We start from the raw sequence: 25351 nt of genomic DNA on the forward strand, positions 1-25351 counted from the left end.
CAACTTTAGCCCCATATTCATTATAAATAAACCTTTAAAAAGGTAAGAAAACGTGTACGAGCCATCTGCCTCCTGTGCGTGCCGTCAATTTCGGCTTATTTGGGTGACCTCGGGAAACGGTAAAGAGAACTTATTGAATGCAGTGCAACAGAAGATAAAAACCGTTTGGCCGTTTCCTGGAACAAAGGATCCCGGCACTGAGGCATATCACATTAGTGAGCCTCAGATGCAACAATACCTCCAAAACTGTTTTGATTTACAAATGCTACAGAACACACAGATCAAACAGTTTACGAGAATAGCTGGCAGGTTACATGCAAAGAGATACAAAGTATTTCTCACCTGCTTGTTCCACCTAGCCCCTTGCAGTCATCTAGCATAGGCCCATCACACCTGGCAGGATGACACGTTGAGAAATAAGCTTGATTTTTCATTTTTACAGCATCTAAGGTGCATGGAGGAACTTGTACATATATTACATGCAGGATATGAGCACGAGGGGACAATTCACAAATCTATGCAGGAGCCAAGATTTGAAAGTAGGGGCACATCATCATGGGTCAAGCACTCTGTGACACCAAACAGACTAAAACAACAACAATACCCTGACAATGTGCTTCCCTGAACTCCGTCTCCTCAACACTACAATCAGAAAAGCAGTGTGTTGATCTAACTGATCAAAACCAAAAAAGCACAACAAAACATGAGCCTGTTATCCCACAAATAGGATCGTGTAAATACAAATGATCTTATAACCTCTGAATGACCTATAGGCCACTATGACAGCCTATCTAATGACCATTAGATACTTACGGTTAGCGGTGTGCTGATTGTTTGAGCTGAAACAGATCACAAAGCAAGAAACCTGTACTTACCATAATAACTAAAAAATATAATTTGATGTGAATACGTCAATGGATATGCCTCCACCCACATAAGATGTCAACCCACTGTTAAGTAGTACAACTATATATAATTTTGTGTACTCCATCCATGTTATTCTAAGGAGTTTCTACTGTCGTAGAATAAATGTTTCCAATGCAACTGCTGCATCAAACTCCCATTCAGGCTTCGTCTTCTTCAATCCCGGAAAGACGAGCTTTTAAAACATGCATTTTGATGACTAGATGGAGAATAATTTTTATTCCAAGTAAATCGATAATTAGCTTCCCAACCAAGTAAATTGATTATTAGCTTTGCAATGGTAACATTTTTTATTCTGCAACAGTAGGAAGCCTTTAGAATGAAGCATGACACACACACACACACACACACACACACACACACACACACACACACACACACACACACACACACACACACACACACACACACACACACACACACACACACACACACACACACACACACACACTTCTCCTTTTAGTAATAGTTGAATTTTAGTGGAAGTAATAGTAATAAAACACGCTGTTGAACAACTCTAAGTAATAGTTGAATATATCAAGAGGTTACCCCAGCAGACTTCACAAACCCCCTCACTGTGATCAATTTGGTCAAATGATGGATTATTATCCCCTTCCCCCACACCCTCCATTTGGTTTCCTGTTCATGGTACAAAGAAACAAGTAAAAAGAGCATGTGAACAATTGACACCCCAATATATTGATGCAAATCCTCTGTGAGTAGCAATAAAATGACAATGCAATAAAGACACGATGTTTATAATATTATATCTAGCTTCGGCAACGAAGTCATAAGAGCGAGTTGTAGGGTCATGATAATGAGCGTACCCATGTGTGCAGTTTGGATGGCATGGAAGACAGCGGTGCTCTTCATCATAGAATTTGTACACAATATCTCCATGCTTGCCTTGTAGGCTTGACAAACATTTCTCCACGCACTGTCGCCCATCTTTGAAATGCCGGCATTGAAAGCAAGCATCAGCACCCTGACAAAAGGGATCCATGGACATGTCAATGAGAAAAGACTAAACGAAAAACAGCTCACATAGTTAAGATTATGAGCCCACATTAATAAGCATTTGTAATTTGTACTCGTCTATAAGGCTATAAACGGAACCTTTAATTATATATGAGCAAATACCACCCATCGCTTCACTGACAGGAATAGTAAAAGGGGGAGAAAGAAGGTGGATAGAGAGCGGGGTGGGGGAGAGCGAGAAGGGGGAGAGTGGGGAGGTGGAGGGGAAAAGAAAGGGAGGGGGAGCGAGGAAGGGTGGGGGAGCGAGAAGGGGTGGAAGGGAAGGGAAGGCAGCGTGAGTTGAGAGAAAGGGAAGGCAGACGTGCAGTGGAGCGTTTATTACAATTCATACTGCCTCATTGAAATGATTCTGCACAGAATAACAGTGAAGATGGAAACAAAGGAATGCCTAAAATCCATTTTCTACTGGTCATACTATAAATAGCACCCATAGACAAACACCGCCAGGACACGTCCAGAGATAAATACCATCTGGAGACAAACACCACCAGGACACATTCGGAGATAAACACTGCCCGAAGACAAACACCACCCAGACACGTGTGGAGATAAACACCATCCAGATATATCCAGAAACAGAGAGACAGAGAGACAGAGAGACAGAGAGACAGAGAGACAGAGAGACAGAGAGACAGAGAGACAGAGAGACAGAGAGACAGAGAGACAGAGAGACAGAGAGACAGAGAGAGAGAGAGAGAGAGAGAGAGAGAGAGAGAGAGAGAGAGAGAGAGAGAGAGAGAGAGAGAGAGAGAGAGATATGGGAGTCAGGGAGTTAGCAGAGAGAATATGTTATGCTTTATTAGCAACCACAAACACACACGCACACACATTAGTGCTTTGCTGATAGTGGAAATTTTTCAGGAATGGGCTGATTGGAATGAGTGTGATTACCGACTATGCTATGTACTGTATACAACCCATAAACTTTGAGTAGCTTCCACCCTTATTTGGGGGAATTTCAATGAACAAATTAAAAAAAAAACAATGTTGCATTATTGATCTTTCAGAGATGTGTAGTCAATCATCATGTGATGGGTGGATTTGACTAGGTAATTTAGAAAACACGTTATAATACAGCAAACGGCTTGGAAATTGGATGTTATCAAATCGATTTTGCTTTGAAACTCGCAAAGTTACAAACTACTTTGCTTTGAAACACCGAGTCATACAAAATAACCAATGTACCCACATGTACCTCTTCATTGAAGCAACTGCCGACTGTACATCCCGATCAGGACACGAACTGTACCACTATCGACTGAAGGGCACTCAGCAAGTGGCTTAAGCACTCAAGCAAGTACTCAAATTAAATGGTTGATAAGGAAGGGCTGACTTGGCAAGCGATAGCAATCACTGAACCATCATATTAAACACATACCTCCCGGAGACACCCAAAATGTCAAATATGTCCGAATTGGACAAATTAACACTTTTATAGGAGTCGGAGCTGCTGCTAAGTTCAATTCCGGAGCTTACATTTTGTAATTCAGCTTAGTTTAAGAGATTCTCGAGGTTATGGCATGTGCAGAAATGAAATAAAGCCACAAACACAGGCGTCTCTAGGCATTTCTAAGCACTGCAATGTACCCAGCAATTTGTAGCTATGATCAACAGGCATTCGATAATATGAGTGAGGAACGTGACAAAAAAAACATTATTGTTCAGAAATTGTTGCGGCGTGTTCCAACTCAAGGTATTGTTGAGCAGGCCGAACAAAATGGTGAATTAAGTCCACAGCGAGGTAACCGAGGACACTTTAAGATGCTAGCGAGGTGGCCGAGGATGTACCTGATAAAGGATACAATTAAATAAAGGTGTTAATTATCTTCAAAAACGGTGTTTTAATCAACCCAAACACCCAATTTTCACTTATGAACTTTCTTGGACTTCCCTTAGTATTCTTGCAAAGTTTCAGGCTGCGAGGTTTCATGGGTTTGGAGTTATGGAGAAGACACACACACACACATTTATTACCCTCGCCAAAGGAGAGGGTATTGCATTTGGGTCCGTTTGTTTGTCTGTCTGTCTGCCCATCTGTTTGTCCGCACAGAATTTTAGTGTTTTTCTCCACAACTGCTTGTCGGATTGAGGCTAAATTTTCACCATTAGTGTGTCGACTCCTTTAGAATGATTTAGTCATAATTATGACATCATAGGTCATGGGGTGTGGCAGCCATATTGAAAAAAACTGAAAAACTTTGGACCCCTATATCTCTGAAACCACACCAAGGAAAAATTTGAAACTTGGCACACAGCAAATACTCATGGAGAAAAAGTGTGATTTTTTTTAATGATGTCATAGGTGCCTTCTTTATGACATCATGATTGCATATGTATAATGCAACATCTGATTAGTATGAAAATATTTGAGGGTCATCTAGGGATAAAATGTTCTACAGAAAAAAATTGATGTCATCAGTCATGTGATTTGGCAGCCATATTGTTTTAAATTAAAAAAAACAAAAACCTTTAAAAATCATCTACTGTGAAGTGGCTGAACAGATCGAGGTGAAACTTCATACGTATGACCGCCTATCCATGAGGAACAAAAGGTTCACACATATGACATAGGTTACATTGTTCAGCAGCCATATTGGATTTACCCTAAAACCTATAAAAAAAAATCTTCTTCTCCAGAACGGCTGGACAGATCGAGGGGAAATTTCACACAAATGTTCCCCAAGGCATGGGTCCAGATATGTCTGTTCTGGAATAATTTATAGGTCACCTGGTTTGGCAGCCATATTGAATAAAAATATTAAATAATGTTTTCTTTGGAATCACTAAACCAACCTACATGAAACTTCACAATTATGATCTAGTAGTGATGGCGAATGCATGTTTTAAATTCCAACTTTATCAGACACATGGTCTGGCAGCCAGAATTTTCTTCTTCTTTTTTTTGATCTGGGTGATTTTTTTATTTTTTTGTTTGTTTGTTTGAAAAAGGCTCAATTGGCTGTGTTTGGATTGGGTTGAGGGTAGAGGAGTTGAAGCTGAAATACGAATACTATCCAGGTTCCTCCTGATGTCTTCATCTTTGCTTTTTGCTTGTTGGGGTTCCTTCTGATGACTCCAATGCAGTACTGTACCTATTTGGTCTTCCATTTGATTTGAATTGAGTTTATTTTAATCCCATCCTCAATTAAATTGAATAATAATGAAAAACGTCATGGTCAGGGTCAGGTGTCCAATCAAAGTGGGGTTGTGTCAAAGCGGGATGTCTTGGTATCTGGTCATCACTGCCAGCAGTTATAAAGTGGTAGTTCTAATTATGCCTCTTATTCATTACGTAACACATCGGTACACAACACACCACACAAAACATGTCCTGGCGAGGGTCTGCAATCTCTGATTTCTATTTTTCTTGTTTGTATAGATATGCATATGTTGTCATGTGTATAGACTGGCTTCAAGGAGCTCAAGTGCAACAAACATCAGACATAGCATTAACACATTTATGGATACATACAGGAATGATTCCTGCTCTGCATGCACATGTCACAGTAAGAACAACATCAGAGCAGGACCTTTTGACTAATAAAGGATCCTTTGACTACAACATTAAGCCAATGATTCCACCTTTTAATGTAGGTCGTCTGCTTGCCTTTAATTGAAATAAAATCTAATAGATAACTGCAAATGTGGTGGTTTCATTCCTATCCCTTCTCTGTATTCTTCTCCTCTATCTTCTAATACAACCTTTCCCCAAATATGCTCTTTGGTAAAGGACCCAGACTCACGGTGCCATTGCAAGACAGCGATCCGTTAATGGGCAGACACTGTGCGTTGCATGGGAGGCATTCAATCCCTTTGATAAACTCTGGATTTTCACTGTACAGACGCAGGCACAAGACAGAATGAATAAAAGATGAAAAGCAAAATCAACCAGAAAAAGGGATTGGGGGGAGGGATGGGAGTGAATTTTCATTAAAAAAAAAAACTCCCTGAAAAAAAATTCCATGAATGCACAATAATCATTTCATTCTTGAAAACGATAAAATGCAAAGTTGGATTCACATCTATGACTGATCCAAATGACTGCGTATGTGGGAACAATGTGGCATCTCATACGAGGTTGTTTTTATGACCATTCCAATTAACTTGCATTTTCTAAAGGATGTTGGAGATCCCATGATACTGTTCAAAATAAATGGCCAATTTTGGAATCCTCAAACGGTTCGAATTGAAGTCAGTGCACTCAATCTCAAAATATCCCATTCCATCATGGAAGCATCTTCAGCAGGTTCACACAAGACCAAATTTGAAACCAAAGTTCACCACAGAAATAAAATTAGGACAACAATGGTGATGAGAGGAGGAAATCCTGAAAGCTATATGACACAAAAGCCAAAACACAATTGGATTTCCATTACAAAAGTGCAAAATGACAACAAACATTAAGACATTAATAATTATTAGTGAGGTTTGTGAGCTGAGAAGGAAGCAAAACTGTAAGGCACAGAAGGGCACAAACCTTTCTGTTGTATGACAGGCCTGAACACAATTGTCCCCTCTCTGGAAATCACGACACCGCAGGCATTGTGCAGGGCCTGAACCCCAACAGCCCTCCGCAGAACAAAGAGGGTCACATACAAGGTGCTCTGCTTCTGAAGAAAAAAACAACGTAAGGTATGGTGTGCTAATTGTTTGGCAGCATGTTCCATTTTGTGAAGATCGCATACATTCACGCATCCATCATGAATTACTTTTATTTAAAGCTAACCATTAGGTAAACAAAAATGAATAATTTGTATTTTCATACTTTGACTGATTGTACTAAACTTTTCATCAAACCAAAAGAAGTCAGGGTGGGTTTTCCATTTGTGTATTCAAGATGAAGTCACTCACTGCATTTGTCCTCCGGCCTGTTCTCGTCGAGCACAACGTGCTGCCGTGCCGATGGCATGAGACTTTTCCAAACAACACTCGAGGTGAAGCAGAGGCTTGGGTTCCCACGAATGAGCACGCTTCCCTCGGTCACATCTGTCAGCGAGCGTAGGCCAAGGTGTGTGATGTGAGGAATGTTCATCACAAGTAAGGAGAAACCAACGCTGTGGTAGATGTTTGAGGCATAAATGTTAAGCTGATTAATTTGAATTAATAAAAACAAAAAGCCAAGGTGTTAAACTATTAAAGTGTATCATGTATTTGAACAAGTGAGTTTACAACAGCTTGCCAGTTTTCTGGTGAGGCAAAACATTCACCTGCGCAGATGCCTGCCATGCACTACTCGGAGATTCTCGAACACACTGAGATCCGTTAGGCCCTGCGGCCAAGCCTCGATGTGTAGATAGCCTAAAAGGAAACGTCATAACACACAGGACAATCAGAGGGATGCTTCATTACTTCTCCCTCTAAAACACTGACGTCTCCAACAGTGAAGTGATTCACTGATTGACTTAGCAATGGTACGTAAAAACAATTCAAATGGAAAATAAAATCTCATAATTTTGTCAGAATTGGAGCTGATCCCTTTGTCATTTTGTTGATTGTAAGAACTCAGTTATGGGAGAACAAACAGCTGAGCCACATTTTAAGCAGTTCACGTCAAATATTCTTACTCCAGAGGACAGTCTGACTAATCGTCTTCAATAGATTTTTTCAAAGATGGCTAAAGAGATAAAATTTAAAAGCAAATTATAAAAAAATATATGTAAAGTAAACCTAGTTTACATCAATATAGACATCCTCTTACAGAGAAACTTTAAACAGTGCTTTTTCCCCAATGAGCATGGAAAAACCAAAGTCATCCAGAAGAATTGGAATACTTCAACTCAAGCTTAATGTGTGCTCGCAATAACACTTTAAAAATATTAACCACATTATACTCAATTTCCTCCTCTTGATATAAATTGGAGAAAATAGGTAACTATCTCCCCATGGTGGGCCAGGTGTGAATGAAGATGATCATCAGGCAAAAAGGAATAATGTTTGACAGTACAATGGTTGGCAGGACAGTCTAGACTCGAGAAGTATGCACACTCACTCCTGAGCTGTCTAGCCGGGGTTTGAATTTCGACCCAGCTTTAAACCCTCATTCTGGGTGTTTCGGAGAGAGAGAGAGAGAGAGAGAGAGAGAGAGAGAGAGAGAGAGAGAGAGAGAGAGAGAGAGAGAGAGAGAGAGAGAGAGAGAGAGAGAGAGAGAGAGAGAGAGAGAGAGAGAGAGAGAGAGAGAGAGAGAGAGAGAGAGAGAGAGAGAGAGAGAGAGAGAGAGAGAGAGAGAGAGAGAGAGAGAGAGATATATATATATATATATATATATATATATATATATATATATATATATATATATATATATATATATATATATATATATATATATATATATATATATATCAGTGTGTGTGTGCCATCCCTTGGGTGGATGTTAAACTCAGCATTCTATTAGTCCCTTAACCCTAACTGCTTAGAAGCAGAACATTGGCAGTATAAAAAACATAGGCTTCTATGTAGTTGCTCCTCTGTCTCCAAAAATAATAAATAAATCTTCACCCATTATTTGGGGTTAAACCCCGAAACGAAACAACGAACTTACTGCATCTTCAAGATTACACTCTGAAAGCCACCAACACAATCAAAAGTACAATACCACATTCAAACCTTCTAGATACTAGCAAGACAACAAGAAAGAAGCACAGAATGTGCAGAAAAAAAGCACAGACTGAAAAACAACAGAAAATAAGAGAGAGGCATAGTAAGGTGGGGAGAAGAAACAGTAAAACAAGAATGAAGAAGAAATAGAAGGACACATAAGCAAGTCAGTGTGAAACAAACCCACCAGTGATTTCTTGTAGTTTTTTAAACACGTTCAGCTTCTCAGGATGAGCCATTATATCTCTGTGGGTGGGAAGATTGAGAGGAAAGAGTTCCTGGATGGATTTAGACATGACAAAGACTGCTGTCGCAGAAAAACTCAATGGAAAACGGAGTGGGTTGCGTTTATCGAGATGCACTTGTTGAACTCATTGGAGAATCGACAGGAATAATCAATATTAACGACTCTCCACTATGGGCTGGGTCTCCTGCATCTTGCACTCCTTGACACGGAGCTTGAATGTATCTTTGGCATTAGTCGTCAGAGTGCAGAAGCACAAAGCCAGCTCCTCTGCCTCTGCAGAGACATTTGTGGCCTCTTGAAGTTTGTTATACCACCTCTCATCTGGCATTACTACTAACTCTCATCCGCTATTATGGCACCACCTTATAATGAAACTGAACAAGGAAGTCTTACCCTGAAATGCCTTTCGGGAGGAATACAAGGTTTCCACTGATGGTTGTGCAATCGTTGAATGCAGCAAGGTTGGTAGAATTGACCGTCACTGCATTTATGAGTGAACCCGTCCCAATGCCATTGCAAACTAGACCAAGGTGGAAAAGAAAAAAAATGATCTGTTTATCAAACAGCATACTAGTATCAATGTATCCTTATATTGACTTATCTGTAAAAAAAATTATACAGAATCCCAACTATAGTCTCATCTCTTTGATGAGAAAAATTACCTTTTATCATCTTTTATTTTGGCAAATGTAAACCAAACCTTTCTGCTAATCATTCAAACTATGCTTTCAAAACCAAATGTTGTATTATGAGGCAATTTCACATGCTGTAATCCATAAATTATAAATTATACAGTCTCACCAGTGCTTTGCAGACAGATGCATTGCATCGACAAGTTGCACCGTCCTTCAGAGGGACGTTAAGCCCGGTGTCCCGTTTGCTAGCATTCACTGGTGAACATTAAAGATCCCATAGCACCTTTCTAAAAGAGTAAGTCATTGTGTGCTAAAACTTTGGACAAATTCCTGTCCTGACTACCACTGGGAAAAGCAATGGCAAACAGCCTGGTGTGTTAAATGCCTGTTTGCCAATGCTTTGCATCAAGTAAGACCATGAATGGAACCACAAGCCTGGCACTTCAACAAAGAGGTTTTGTTTCAAGGTTCACAAAGCAGAAAGTGAGAGGCTGAAGAAGTTAAATGTCTTTCATCATAAAAAGATTCAAAGTTTTAAACGGCTTAAAATTAAATGATATGATTGTGGGATACCTATTGTTCAAGAGAAATGTCTGCACCCACTAATTGCTGTGAAAGTATGATGTTTATCTGCACAACTAAATCAGCAACCTTCTGCCACACACCACCTATGGTGGGTCGCACTCTTCATAAGATAAGGTTAAATGAACTTGGAAGCCATTTTTACATGCCAGTTTTGTCATATGGAATAATCAGATAAAATATGGTTGAAAGTTAAATGATTTTAAGGGAAAAAGTCTTTCTCTGCAAAAACATTTCTTTTGTTTTTACACCAGAAAGAAAGCAGCTGGAACAATAGCATAACAATCAGTTCATTGCCCAGCTTTAGCCAATCATCAAAGTTGATGAACAACCCTAAAAAGCACAAACAACCAAAACGATGTGGTTTTTTGCAACTTTCACAAGTGTAACCAACAATGAGTGGCGGTGGTTGTGTCATCCTCGAGTAATCCAATATGCTGTATTGAGAAAGTGGCAGAGAAGGATCACTTTGCTTACCCACCATATCCCCCTCAACCACCCAATCCTCTCCCCTTCCCTCCTAATTACGTCAAAGCAATTAAGAATGTACGAAGAAGCAAGGGAAGTTGGTTATAGTTACGTCAAGAACCTCAATTCCGTGACCATTCTTTGGCTAGTAAGGTTTGACGATTGATTTGACTTCTATTGACCTTTTATAAAAATTTTAGCCCCCATGTCCCTCCCAAAAATCCCAGCATTTTTTGCCAGAGGCCCAAATCCAAGATGGCTGGCAGCACCATCTTGAAAAATTTAGTTTTGAACCAGAGCAACTAGAATCATGTACAAAGAGACTTTTTCGGGTAAGTCGACCACGAGGATTCTGAATCTGAGATTAGTTTGACGTTACGACATCATTTTGATCCAGAAATCTAAGATAGCCGCCATCCGGTAGAGTGAAAACGTAAGTTTTGAATGTGAGCACGTAGGATCATGAATTAACACATTATTTCTGCTAAATCTATAATGGTCACGGAATTGAGGTCCTGCTTAGTGAATTGTTATTTTTTTGTATTTTTTTTTTTTGGTTTGTGTGTGTGTAATTTCACATCACACACATATTCTTCATATCCTTATTTCTGTCTTTCCAGGGAATGTACGAGCATACGAGATGGCACTGAGAAGCACAGTATTGGGAAGATGGCTGTCAAGACAATGTCCACCATTCTGTGTGTCCTCCAGTGTGGCGGGCTTTGCAATGAAGCCACCGATGCCAATGTCTCCGTTGAGAGTTGGGAAAAATCTCAAGAAAAAGGCCCTGTTATGGAGTGGTCTTGACAAGTTCGGAGACGTCGACGCAACGGTCGATTGCGATAATGGTCCCAGCATACAATGTGTCCATAAATCATGTAAGTTAACCATATGGAATGCCAAGAAACTGGAGCAGGCCAAGACGAGACATAAAAAATGAGAGGTCGAGGAATGCCAATCTCAGTCTTCGTCCATGTCTGAGGCTTTCCCCTCAGCTGCCGCTCCACCTGCCAAGCGGCTGCGATCGAGTGTAAAAGGGCTGATACATGAAAAAAACAAAATGTGTGTGGTGCTGTAAACTGGAGTCGACCAAGCACCCTGAATCAAACCTGTCCCTGATATCGTACGATCATGAATGAGCAGCTTTCAAGAGCCACGCGGTGGCCCTCGAAGATCAGAAAATGCGAGACAGAATCAACTGTGTGATCGATTATGCAGCTAATGACCCCTACGCGATTGAGATCAGATATCACAACAAATGCTGGTTTAAATATGTGCATAGTTACCAGAAAATGAGTGAAGATGACAAACTCCCACGCATGCACAATGTCAATCTCCGTGAGGCTCAGACTATCTTCTTTGACCACATCAGAACAGTTATCTTTGATGAACATGAGCTAAGGTCACTGCAGAGCCTCCTCAAAGACTACAGTTCTATCATATCTCAGTATGGCTTCCCAACATCTGGCGTCAAGTCATTCTATATCAAAGATATCCTGACCCGGGAGTTTGAGGACAAGATCGGCTTCCACTCCCGCCCTTGGAGGAACCAGAGCGACCTAGTCTATGACACGTCTAGGGGTAGTTCATATGTTGAAGCAGCGCTCTCCGCCATCGGTGTCAGCAGTGAGCAACTGGTACGCAACGTGGCTGAGCGGTTAAAGGATGACATCAAGTCAATCAAACTCAACCCGTGGCCGCCGAGAATCGAGGAACTAGAAGGGGAGGAAGAGCTCTCGCCTCTCCTGGTCCAGCTGATATCTGCTTTGCAGGGGAAGAAGGGGGTAGATCTGTCTTCCAGCACATCAAAAAGTGACCCACCACTACCGCCATCAATGACACCATCACCCTTCACGGGATGACTAGCAGCAAGGAGCTCCTGACGCATCTACCTGCACCAGGGCCAGCTGAAGAGAGTGAGGAAGATGATAGCAAGGAGGGGGACGAGGAGGGAGATAATGATGTACAGAGGAGGAGAGGGGATTCATCGGAATCTGATGATTCAGAATCTAGCGAGGCAGAATGCTCCGATTTGGACTGATCATATCTCTCAAGGTCATATTGATTCATCAGTTACAATGTCATAACAATGTGAAGTATGACACGAAAGCAAAATTGGTGACTTCTAAATATGTTTTTTTTTAATGTTTTTTCTAAAATGTGTTTCATTTGTGTTGTGGTGTCATTTGTCTACAGAAAATGGCCAAAAAGTACGATTTTCAGGGTAAAATGATTTTGTATTGACATGTTTTAAGTAGTTTCATTTGCAAATTGTTCAAGTTACAGCTATTAAAAAGAGCATATTTTGAAGTGTAATGAGTTTGTTTGTCCTGCATTCATCAATTATATATACTAGCCGAAACCCCGTCACAGACGGATTCCGTTCATTCAACCACCTTCACCAGCTCACCCATACTCGATGGACATGGACTGGACAGGGCGTGCTTGCCCCCGTCTACTCATCCCCCGCCCCTGCCCCATTACCCACCCCCCGCCTTCAATTTGCTTACCCCCCGCCCAAAAATTTAATTACCCCGGCCCCGCCCCCGCCTCTTCACTCCCCGCCCCCCGTCTCTTGATTCCCCGCCCCACTTTCCCCCGGGCCCCCGCCCCCTGTCCACCCCCTCACACTCAACCCTGCCTAATTCACCCAAGCCCCCGCCCACTCACCCCCGCCCCATTTCCCCCGTCTCCCGCTTTCAATTTGTTTACCCCCGCCCAAAAAATTGCGTACCTTGCCCCCCGCCTCTTCACTCACTGCCCCCGTCTCTTCATCCCCCCCCCCCGCCTCTTCACTCCTTGCCCCCGTCTCTTCATCCCCCGCCCCCACCTCTTCACTCCTCGCCCCCATCTCAAAGAAAAGTGTTTATTCTGCTTCAGAGTTGAAAGTTGACTATTGCCACTATGTGCAATGCACTCTTTCAGGTACGAAGTTTCTTTCAGTCCAGGTCACAGTACCGAGAAAAATGTGATGCGACTGCTAGGAGGAGCACAAAATTGGTCCTTCAGTATTAATATAGAGAAACAATGTTTCTTGTGATATTTTTTGTGTCAAATTCACATTCTGAGGTAGTCAGCATGTGCAGAAGAGGGTTTTACATTGCAGACGCTATTTTCGACGAGTGGACTTACACCTCTCAGCGGTAACGGTCTGTCGACGACAGACGCAATGACGTCAGCGAATGACCGATGATGTCATGACGTCCTGACGCCTCTCAGCGGTGACGTCACACGTCGCCATCGCCATCTCCATGTCAACGAATGTAAAATGAAAAGTGTTTATTCTGCTTCAGAATTGAAGGTTGACTATTGCCACTATGTGCGATGCACTCTCACAGGTACGAAGTTTCTTTCAGTCCAGGTCACAGTACCGAGAAAAACGTGACGCGACCGCTAATAGGAGCACAAAATTGGTCCTTCAGTATTTTTTTTTTTAATTTTTTTTTTTGTATACCTTGGTCGAGGCTCGTATGAGAGCTAACACACAACTCACAGCAAGGAGGCATGAGACAAGAGGGGCGGGAGTGGAAGGGACAAAACAGTGGGGAACAGACACATTAGGTGAACTGTGGAAGGGAGAGGGATGGGGATGGGACGGGGAACATGGCGAAGAGAAGATGGACATTTCAGGGACTTTCAGGAAGGAAAGTAGGAGAAATCAAGGAAGTGGGCTTGGGTGGATTATCGGGGGTAGAAAAGATCGAGGATTTGGATGGGGGAAGATAAGAGGTGGTGGTGAACAGCTGTTTTGAAAGCCTGGAGGGAAGAATGGGAAAGAATAGAGTGAGGAAGTTTATTCCAAAGGCGGGAATATATAGATTAATATATAGATATATTAATATATAGATATATTAATATATAGATATATTATTAGAATATATTAATATATAGATATATTATTTGTCAGGTATTGAGGACCCAGGATTGAAGGGTCTTCACATTATTCATCAGTTTACTTTACTGCAAGAGATCCTTATGGAGGTAGTTGCTTTAAGTACAAAAATTACGTTTTTGCTCGATCGGATGGTGGCCATCTTGGATTTCTGTGTCAAAATGATGTCATAACGTCAAACTAATGTCAGATTCGGAATCCTCGTGGCCGATTTACCCGAAAAAGTGTCTTTGTACACGATTCTAGTTGCTTTGATTCAAAACTTAATTTTTCAAGATGGCGCCGCCTGCCATCTTGGATTTGGGCCTCTGGCAAAAAAAAATGTCAGGATTTTTGGGAGGGACATGGGGGCTAAATTTTTTTTATAAAAGGTCAATAGAAGTCAAATCAATCGTCAAACCTTACTAACTAGAGAATTTGTCACGGAATTGAGGTTCTTGACCTATACTAACTGTTAAACTGATGAGAAATCATGTACAGGGCCACGATTGCTGTCCATGTGAAGTGAACAATGATTCTATGCTGTATGGTGCATTAATCATAAACATTATTTAATTAGATATTAGCTTGTAGTTTGGGAAAGAAGAAGCAATAAGAAAAGAACACGTGTGAAGATGTGAACACAAATGATGAAAGGTGAGGAGATTATAAAGTTAGGTGTTAAAATAGAGGGTGAGAAACAAAATGGAATGGCAGTGGAGGAAGTTTATCTTCGAATCATTAATGTACATTTTTTGATTTTTGCCGAATAACATAAACACATGTACTGTATGATGTGTTCATTTTATTCAGCAAAACCAGACTCGATGGCGTAATGGTTAGACTGTTAGAGGGTCTGCTCTGAGTCTTGGAGGTCGACGGTTCAAACCAACGTCGTCATACCAAAGATTTCAACAATGCGATGTGCTACTTCCTTTCTTGACACTCAGCATTTAAAAAGGATAGAACATGGATAAACAACCATATGTTGGCAACCATTGCTCAGGCTTCGATGAGTAAGCCTGATGACCTCGCTCTGCATTGAAGTTCCTTGGAAAGAAACTCATATTATAATTATAATGTGAGCTTGTCAAGTACAAAAGTCAACTGTAATATACAATAAATGAGAAACAGCAGCTGCCTGAATTAACGTTAAAGGTAGAAAGTCGTCTTTTTTATTGCAGGTAGTTCTCCAACAAGCCGTTTCATGTGACTTTCATATCTGGCATGATGTCTCATGTGATTAATTATACAGTTAACCTGAGGCAAGGGATGTGGTTAAAATACAAGGATAAATTAGCCTTCTTTATTTTCAAAAGATACCCTGGAGTCTTTGATGTGCACAATCTAAGTGCAAACAGGACAACTGGCTTTCGATCCCCATCAGGAGGACAGGGATGTAAAATGAGCTGTCCCATCAGCATTTAAGCCGTGTTCATGAAAGATGCCACAGTATCTTTTGATTTGAGATGCAGTGCCCCCACACTAGCACCACATCAGAATGGTGGTTTTCAGTTAAGGCCAATTCTGTTTGTACCAAACCCAGATTCTAAATAGCTCGGTTGAGGTTTCCAGCTGCTTGGTATAACTAAACACAGAATGAGCTTGTTTAGGGTGAGCAAGTCATAAGGGGAAGGATGTCAAGAATGAAGGTGAATAATGATGGTGGTGCATGTTTACTGATGTAAGCAGTAGATCACTCACATATTGGGCATCCAGAGTCGGGGCATGGTTTACAAACCCTCACATCATTCTCCTCCACTTCCATTTGGTTATTAGGACAGGAGCGAGCGCACGAGTCATGGTTGTTGAAAAAATTTGCTGCGGAAAAATTGCCACATTAATTCAACATAATTATGGCCATCGTTATTAATCAACTTCATACACACCCTGGGTCCCTAAAAATAAATTAAAATCAAAGTGAAAAAGACAATATTGCCGAGTTCACGATCAATGCAAACATAAGTGCCCATGTTACAAGTCCTGCAATCCAATAGACCTGTAAAAGTTGTGTGAGTTGTGTGCAATAATCATGGAAAAGCAAAAGGTTCTCAGAGATATTGCAGAGGACATGACAATGAGTGCTCATCCAAGTGACTCATCTTTTAATACAGAATAGTGCACTGAAGGGTTCCTGAGTGCTCCTGCATTGGCAATGTTTGCACAGAAAGAAAATCTGGAAAAGGAAAACTCTGGTCACAAGCAGGTGTAGTGGTCTTTGGCCCAAGGCGTCAAGCTTGGTTATAATTGTACAGTTGTTACACATTACACAGGTTATAATTGTACAGTTGTACAGTTATACTAGATTATAATTGTACAGTTTCGCATCGACCGACGACACGGTTCAAGAGAAATTATTATTTTAAGATTTTTGCTCAATCCAATATGGCTGCCATGTGACCTATCAATTATCCATGAGTACCCTGATATCACCAAGGCTTGGGGAACATTTGTGTGAAGTTTCACCTCGATCTGTCCAGTCATTCTGGAGAAGAACATTTTTTATAGGTTTTTGGGTAAATCCAATATGGCTGTAAAACCATGTGACCTATACTATGATGTCATAGGTGTGATTGTTTTGTTCCTCATGGATAGGCAGTGATATTTATAAAATTTCACCTTGATCTGGTCATCCATTTCAGAGAGCATTTTTAAAGGTTTAAAAACAAAACAAAAACAATATGGCTGCCAAACCAAGTGACCGATGACATCATCAATTTTTTTTCTGTGGACCAATTTATCCCAAGATGACCCTTAAAAATTTTCACACTGATCAGATGTAGCGTTCTATGTATGCAATTACGACGTCATAACGAAGGCACCTATGACATCATAAAAAAATATCACACATTCCCCATGAGGAGTACTTGCCATCTGCCAAGCTTCAATTTTTTCCATGGTATGGTTTTGGAGATACAGAGGTCCATAGTTTTTCCATTTTTCCAGCAGAGCCTGCAACACCACGTGACCTATGACGTGACCTATGACGTCGTGGCTGCAACACCACGTGACCTATGACGTCGTAATTACAATCTAAACATTCTACATGATACGCACTTACACATATCGCTCGTATGGTGAAAATTTCACGTTAATTCGACAAGCGGTTGCAGAGAAAAACACTAAAGTTCTGTGCGGACAAACAAACGAATAAATGGACCCAAATGCAATACCCTCACTATCAAGGTGTGTGCAAGTAGCGGTGGGGGTGGGGGGCAACAGATGCCCAGGAGCTTCGCTGGGGAACCTGCACACGAGTTACCGTGGGATTTCTCGCTGAACAGTCCCCCTTTGCTGCTGTGATCTCCACCATGCCCCACCCACCAAGATGCACTCACTCTACTATTTTTATTGTTATATTTTTTGTATACCTTGTCGAGGCTCGTGTAAGAGCTAACACACAACATATAACAAGGTAGGAGACAAGAGGGGCAGGAGAGCGAAGCATGAAATAGTGGGGAACAGAGACAATAGGAGATCTGTGGAAGGGAGAGGCATGGGGTGGGGTACACAGGGTAAACAAGATGGTCTTCGTGCCAGGATCAGTCTGCAGCACAAATTGTTAATTTGCCAACTGGTGTCTCCACCAGGGGGTCAAGCTGTTCAGGGTATTTCTGTCTTGTCTGAAACTATCTCTGTGTCTCTGTCTCTGTCTCGTCTATCTGCTGTGGTATGAAAGAGGCCTAAGATTAGATAATTAAGGTTCCCGTTCGTTTGTTTGATCCATGGGCACGTATCCATAAGGGTTAAGGGGTGATTATTTGTTGATGATTGATTGCTTCTCCTTGTATTCTGCTCCGTGCCTTTCAATTACACCTTCAAACAACTTGCTGTCCAAGTGAATTTGGGTGGCTCTGATCGCGATTGCAATTGCACACGTCGGTTATAGGACAAATTGGATTGGGGGTATTTAGCACCCATACAGAAGCCGTGCCACATGTCCAATGACTCTGCTCGGTCATTACTCGAGATCAGGCGCACGGCACCAATAAAAATGGTGCATCTACCGGCTCTATGGTCCCACTCCACACAGTATCGTGGTGGTCAGACTTGTGTGTGATCACACCCGCTTTGACACAGTTCGCCGGGATACAAGCCAGGCAACCAGACAAACCTACCGACTTCAACAATGTTAACATCATCCTAATTGTTATAAATACTTCTATGATATGAATTGGTATGACAAGCACAATATTATTCACAGATACCTAAATCAGTCATTTCAGATCCATTTGTGGCAGCACTTACAAGGGCATTGTTTCACGCAGATTGCGCCGTGACGGTACGTGCCGTCCGGGTTCGGTTCAGTTTCAAAAGTGTTTGGGTTGTATATGATGGATGGAGGGCAGCTGTCCAAACATGAATCGCCATGTCCAAAATCACGGCAAGCCTGCAGGGAAGAAAAAGTAAGCGGTGGGTAAAGTGATGTGGAAAGAGCCACATGAGCTATAAGAATGCAATCAAGTGTGTCTCTGTTATAGGTGGTGTTGAATTTAACCTTCTGCCTGATATCCTTCAAAAGGAAAGAATTCTGATTACATTATCAGGCCGAACATTTTTTTTTCAGCAGAAAAACAACGGTCAAACAGGTCACGCATTCTGTGAGTGAGTATCACTTGATAGATTATATCAATTAATCATCAAAATCAGGTGGTAATCATGGAGTCTGCGTTGCGACATCTGGTCCTTTACCGTGTCCAGTACAAGTGTTATATTTCACGGTGTGTACAGGATGATTAAAACTCGAAATAATGACCATAAAACTTCAAATGAGAAATTTAGGTTTGAACTGCTGCAGGAAGTCGGACGCGTGCGCACCCACTGCAGAGACTTACAAAGCAATTGGACTGCAGAGGTCCCGTGCAGCCACTAACGCAGTTGTTATGGCAGCACTCTTTGGAACCGTTCCCGTAGCATTGCCGATCACACTCTTTGGCACAGTTCAGGCTCATGACTAAAGGAGAAAAGGAGAGAGGTTTGGAGGGGAGGGGAAGAGGGGTTATCGACTATTGAACCTGAGCTAGGCAATAATTGTTCTTAACTCAAAGTTTCAGCTGCAGTCACACTGAGTTGATAGTTTAAGTATTGGTGATCAGTGATCATGGATGGGAGACCTGGTGTGAATCACGTTAATGTTACAGACGTTATATCACACTGGTTTGTAACAGAAATCAGTCGAGATAGAAGTTATCGCGTTCGTCAAAGCGCAGTGGCGTGACAGAAAATCTAAGTCTTTGTCCTGCGTCATCTGAATATTCGGTTCCCTTGTGGGGTACATCCCAACTTTGATTGCAAATCCAAAGCAAGCAAGACCATTCATGTTGCTTTGCGTATCTTAAAGCAAATGGAGAAGACGCGAGGCCATTTCGTTGGCATAAAAGGAGACTGTTCTCACGCCGATGTATTTGTAAAGACATGAAATAAGGAAGGGGTAGAAGGGGGGAACCATTGTGGAAGACCGCTGAGACTTTGTCCTGTGTAAGAACCAACTCAAAATCATCCGGCCAATGCGTTCATGACATGCATTCCAAATTTTACGAAGCCAGCTCTCCACCAAGTGTTTTTTTAAGACCTCCGCCCCACCCCAAAAGTGTTATCAATCTTCAATACTAATAAAAGGCAATGTGTGTGTGTGTGTGTGTGTGTGTGTGTCTGCAAATTGCTGCTGTTGCCTGCTATCACCACATGTGGATGGGTTTCAGGAGGTGAAACAGAGACCTGCCAGGTCTCAATGTGTGTGTGTGTGTGTGTGTGTGTGTGTGTGTGTGTGTGTGTGTGTGTGTGTGTGTGTGTGTGTGTGTGTGTGTGTGTGTGTGTGTGTGTGTGTGTGTGTGTGTGTCATTAGTTGTTATCTCCATATGCAGCTTTCAGAAGGTGGAACAAATCCCTCCCAGGTCGTGTGTGCATGTGCGTGTGTGCGCGAGTGCATGTGTGTTTGGTTGGTATCTCCATATATGGGTACCCCAAAGTGGAATGGAGCCCTCCCAAGTCTCAGTGAGTGTGTGTGTGTGTGTGTGTGTGTGTGTGTGTGTGTGTGTGTGTGTGTGTGTGTGTGTGTGTGTGTGTGTGTGTGTGTGTGTGTGTGTGTGTTTGGTTGGTATCTCCATATATGGGTTCCACAAAGTGGAATGGAGCCCTCCCAAGTCTCAGTGAGTGTGTGTGTGTGTGAGGTACCAGTGAGTGTGTGTGTGTGTGGGTGTGTGTGTGAGTGTGTGTGTGTGTGTGTGTGTTTTGGTTGGTATCTCCATATATGGGTTCCACAAAGTGGAATGGAGCCCTCCCAAGTCTCAGTGAGTGAGTGAGTGCGTGCGTGCGTGCGTGCGTGCGTGTGTGTGTGCGTGTGTGTGTGTGTGTGTGTGTCTGTGTGTGTGTGTGTGTGTGAGTGTGTGTGTGTGTGTGTGTGTGTGTGTGTGTGTGTGTGTGTGTGTGTGTGTGTGTGTGTGTGTGTGTGTGTGTGTGTGTGTGTGTGTGTGTGTGTGTGTGTGTGTGTGTGGTTGGTATCTCCATATATGGGTTTCAGAATGTGGAATGGAGTCCTCCCAGGGTGGGCTCAAAATATCCACCTTCATTTCAGTAAGGGGTCACGATTCATGGACCAAGATGTAAGGTTTTCTGTTCTTAAAGTTTTGTGCCGAGGGCTCTCTTAAGGATCGTCGCTGAGCCCTGGACGGCTGCCAACTGCAGTTTGTTTGAAATCATATTCCCAGAGATAGTTTTTAATATCTCTGTGTGGTTCTTTGTCATAATTCCCGAAGCTCAAACTATCACTGGTACAACTTTGGCATTCTTCAGTTTCCAGGATATTTTCGCATCATTCTTGAGGTCTTGGTATTTCGTAATTTTCTTGATTTCTGCGTTGTTTAGTCCAAAATCATTGGTAATAACACCTCACTTAGCAATGCCTTCTTCTCTCTTTTTCACACCTAAGTATGATATCTGGTTGCAATGCTTTGCTTTTGATGTTCACGCTCGATGGTATAATTCAGTCGTACATGAGCGGTGCTTCCATGTTTTAGGTTAATGTTCCCACAAATTTTCTGGAACTGGGATATCAAAGTTTTTACAGATGTGCCAGTGGTTAAACATTACAAACTCTGTTGTGTCATCGTGTGTACAGCTATTCTGACACGAGATTGTATTTTTATTTGTGTTCGGTCATGAAGCATAACATATCGCTCTCTTTACTAACCCCACCTCCTCCCCCATTTCTCGCTCTTCTCCCCTTCTTCGCTTCCCCTCCCTCCTCTCCCCACCCCTCCCTTCCCTCATTCCTCTCTGCCTCCCTCCCCCTCTTTCTTTCTCCACCCCCATCCCCTTCACACCTCCATCAGCGAAGCGACGGGTTGTATTTGCTCGTATGCAATAATTATCGGTTCAAAGGCTGACTGATGCATTCTCAGTACTGGAATCAAAGCCAGTGATAAAAGTTATATATTTTTGATGCACAACCAGGGTAAGCTACAATATGTTTGACAGCGAATCCATATTTATTTCATCATCCATTTCATTTATTTTTTTCCGAGTTCAACTTAAAGTTTTCTTTTTTGCATAAACACCTGGAATAGATAATACTTCTGTGTTTTGACCCGTATATAAAAAGCCTTGTAATTGCCACCAGGACCCTTCCCTTTATGCATAAAAATAACCTGCGTTAAATAATTGTGCATCCTCTCTCTCTCTCTCTCTCTTTACAAAACTCAAATTGCTGACTGATACAGCACATCACCTCGGCAGTTCCTGTGCCAAGCTTGGACCATTCCGTCAGATAACCCCTGTGATCACCACCATTAAATCACAACGTTATCATAGTTATCAGCTTGCTCTGAACACTTACTCTTCTGACAGTAGCCTCGCTGTGGCAACCAGCAATTTCCCTTGCAAATAGGTGGACACGGAGCACCTGCAATGGCATATGGTTAGAATGTACATGTTAGCATATTTGTTCATCACAAAATAAAATACCTTTCTCTTTAAATTTTTGTACGTATGACCTATTTTTATTTTTTTCTACGATGAATTTTGACTTATGGAGGAACTGTTACATAAATCACATGTAGGACAAAGACGTTACAGACATAAATTTCACATCACAAGGACAGTAGGAGACAATGGACAAACACACACGGTGTATGGGATTTGAACCTCGGCTCTCCATGTGAAAGAGACAAAGGTTCAAAATGAGAACCCGAACGAGTACTTTACCTTAAAAGTAATTAATTGGCATTTTTGCAGGTTGTACAAATCACATTGAAGTGGGGTTAGTGGAGTGAAGTTATTTTATTGCCAAAATGGTAATTTTTGTTTTGCTTTGTCAACAAAGTTTTTGAAAACACTTTGAAAACAAAATAATATTAAGGTCTTAGTTTACAGTACAGGCAACAATTCCATCAAAGTAACATGGAAGAAGAGAAATCAATATATGTTCAATCACCAGGAGAATGTGGCTTTTTTTAGGTCAACTTGGCAATTAATCATTTTTTTTTAATCACATAATATCACCAAACAACCTGAAAACTTAAAACCACTACAGATCGTCACGAGAAGAGACTATGACATACAATTTTAGTTTATGCAGAAGTGGAATTTTTCATGCAGAGTGACATGAAAACATGTTCACGGATTTTTTTAATGTCACGGAATAACCACCATGTGAAACCCCAGTGATCGTTTACATCGGGAGAAAATAACTTCACATTGTAACCAGAATTGAAGAGAAACAGGCTTCAGAACACACGCTTTGTTATAAACTACAAACTGTTATTACAGCGCTTCTTCTCTCCATGCTCTGAATTCGCCTTCATTGCATCCATCAAGAATTGTGTTAAATCGCATCTCTGACCTAAAACTTTTAAAAACCACAGTTTGCCATGGATGCTCGCTTTCCATCAACCATTGTTTTTTTTCCAACTTCAGTGCCAACTCACCCCCCTCACCCCTCACTCTCACTCTCAAATCAACCATCCCACTCTTCTCCCTCCAAGCCTCCCTCTCACCTCTCTCAAAAATCCCCCCCTCACCTTTCTCCCACCTTTCATCCCCCTCACTCTTCCTTCTCAAAGTTGCCCCCTCTCATCCACCAACCTGCCTCCCTCCACTGCCCTCTCACCTCCATCTCTTCACTCCACCTCCTCAAATCCTCAACTGCCTTCTTCCTTGTCTCTTGTCCCCCCTCTCCCCCAGCACCACAGAGCCTTTTCTCCTCCTCATTCGGCCCCTCCCTTCTGCAATACCCCACACTCCTTCAGCAACCCTCCTTACCTGACCCCCTCGTCCCTTGTCCTACCCTCCCCCTCCCCCTCCACCTCCTGCACCCAAAGCCTCCTCCCCTTCCTCTTCATTAAAAGTGTGGACCTCAAATATCCGGGGCCTTCGCTCAAACCTTTCAGATATTTCCATACAGGTTGCATCTGACAAACCAGACATTATCTGCCTAACAGAAACTTTCCTCTCCCAAGACGTGTCTGACTCCCAAGTATCTCTCCCCGGTTACTCCCTCCTCTGGTATGACAGACCTGAGCCTCGTCCTGGTGGAGGTGTTGCTCTCTTCATCAAAGACTCTATTCCTCACTCTCCATGCACTGCTCTCACTCCCCCACACCCCCAGGAAAACCTCTGGCTTCGGCTTCCCCTCCACTCCCACCTCATGTTTATATGTGTATTGTACCGTCCACCGAACAGTGATGACTCCATCTACATCTCACTATCCGAAAACATGGACCATCTTCTATCTTCTCATCCAAACTCTCTCTTCCTCTTATGTGGTGACTTCAATTGTCATCACACCAGTTGGCTAGGTGTGGGTACCTCTCTCACCTGCCATGGCACCTCAGCAAAAGCTTTCTGTGACTCATTGGGACTGACTCAATCGGTCAACTTCCCGACCCGGATCTCAACCAATGGTACTCCATCTCTTCTGGATCTGATTTTGACAAATTTCCCTGACAATATCTGCTGCTCTTCCTTCGCTCCAATTGGTTCTTCTGACCACGTCCTTGTCAAAGTGGACATCTCTCTGGCTGTTATCAGAGAACCACCTCACCGCCGTCGAGTCTGGCATTTCACTCAAGCCGACTGACAGGGTCTCCGAGCAGCCATCAAACTTATAGGCTGGTCTCCTATCACTACTTTCTCAAACATCAACTCATCCTGGGAATTCTTTCAAAGAAACTTGCTCTTCCTCATGCACAGATTTATCCCCTCTCGTGTTCAGTTGTCTTACCCTTCCTCCCGCCCTTGGTTTACTGAAGCTTGTGGCGAGGCAGTTGTCCTGAAACAACTTGCCTTTGCCTCATGGAAAGCAAACCCAACTGAGGGCAATCTCAATTCTTTCCACAAAGCTCGGAACAAGTGTGTATCTACCCTCAGGAGAGCCAGAAAACAACATCTTTCTCATCTCAAGTCTGAACTCTCAAACCTCTCTCCCTCCTCAAAATCCTGGTGGCGTTTAATCAAATCTGTTTCTGGTGTATGTTCCCCCTCCATCCCTCCCTTACCTCAAATTGCCGCACTGCTGATTCCACACGTGATAAAGCTGAATGTCTAAACTCGGTGTTTGCAGCTAAATCTTGTGTCCTAAACCCATCACTATCTCTACCCACTTTACCCAGTCGCACCCAACTGTCCCTGGACTCTGTATCCTTTTCTCCTGACAAGGTGGAGAGCTTGCTTTCAAACCTCGAGTCAGATTCTGCAACCGGTCCAGGCGGCATCAGCCCACGTGTCCTCAAAGCCTGCTCTTCTGCTCTTGCTCACCCTCTCTCTGTTATATTCACCCTCTCATTTGCCCAAGGTCATCTGCCATCTGCTTGGAAATCTGCTAACATCACTGCCCTGCATAAAAAAGGTGCAAAAACAGATCCCTATAACTACAGACCAATCAGCCTTCTCCCAATCATCAGCAAGGTGATGGAATCCATCATCGCCTCCAGATATGAAATCCTTCCTCTTCTCCAATGGCTTGATTTCCAATCATCAATTTGGTTTCAGACCAGG

The 25351-nt window shown here is 42.3% G+C and overlaps 1 protein-coding gene across 3 annotated transcripts in view; it reads right to left on the minus strand.

Moving 5' to 3' along the window:
* LOC147030575 (receptor tyrosine-protein kinase erbB-4-like) overlaps window positions 1-25351 on the minus strand; it is a 154509-nt gene that overhangs the window by 34825 nt on the left and 94333 nt on the right. For all 3 annotated transcript variants that reach the window (XM_085874784.1, XM_085874783.1, XM_085874785.1), the window contains exons 5-16: window positions 22194-22259; window positions 19195-19313; window positions 18608-18749; window positions 16064-16180; window positions 9197-9323; window positions 8744-8802; window positions 7170-7260; window positions 6814-7016; window positions 6440-6572; window positions 5706-5796; window positions 1752-1909; window positions 343-393 (exon numbers count right to left, since the gene is read on the minus strand). In XM_085874784.1, the coding sequence (XP_085730910.1) occupies window positions 343-393; window positions 1752-1909; window positions 5706-5796; window positions 6440-6572; window positions 6814-7016; window positions 7170-7260; window positions 8744-8802; window positions 9197-9323; window positions 16064-16180; window positions 18608-18749; window positions 19195-19313; window positions 22194-22259 (1357 nt within the window). The remainder of the gene's footprint in view (window positions 1-342; window positions 394-1751; window positions 1910-5705; window positions 5797-6439; window positions 6573-6813; window positions 7017-7169; window positions 7261-8743; window positions 8803-9196; window positions 9324-16063; window positions 16181-18607; window positions 18750-19194; window positions 19314-22193; window positions 22260-25351) is intronic.

The sequence above is a fragment of the Eptatretus burgeri genome, chromosome 3 (genome assembly GCF_056783735.1).
Source record: "Eptatretus burgeri isolate ZD-2024b chromosome 3, Ebu_testis_v1, whole genome shotgun sequence".
In the NCBI taxonomy this organism is placed as follows: domain Eukaryota; kingdom Metazoa; phylum Chordata; class Myxini; order Myxiniformes; family Myxinidae; genus Eptatretus; species Eptatretus burgeri.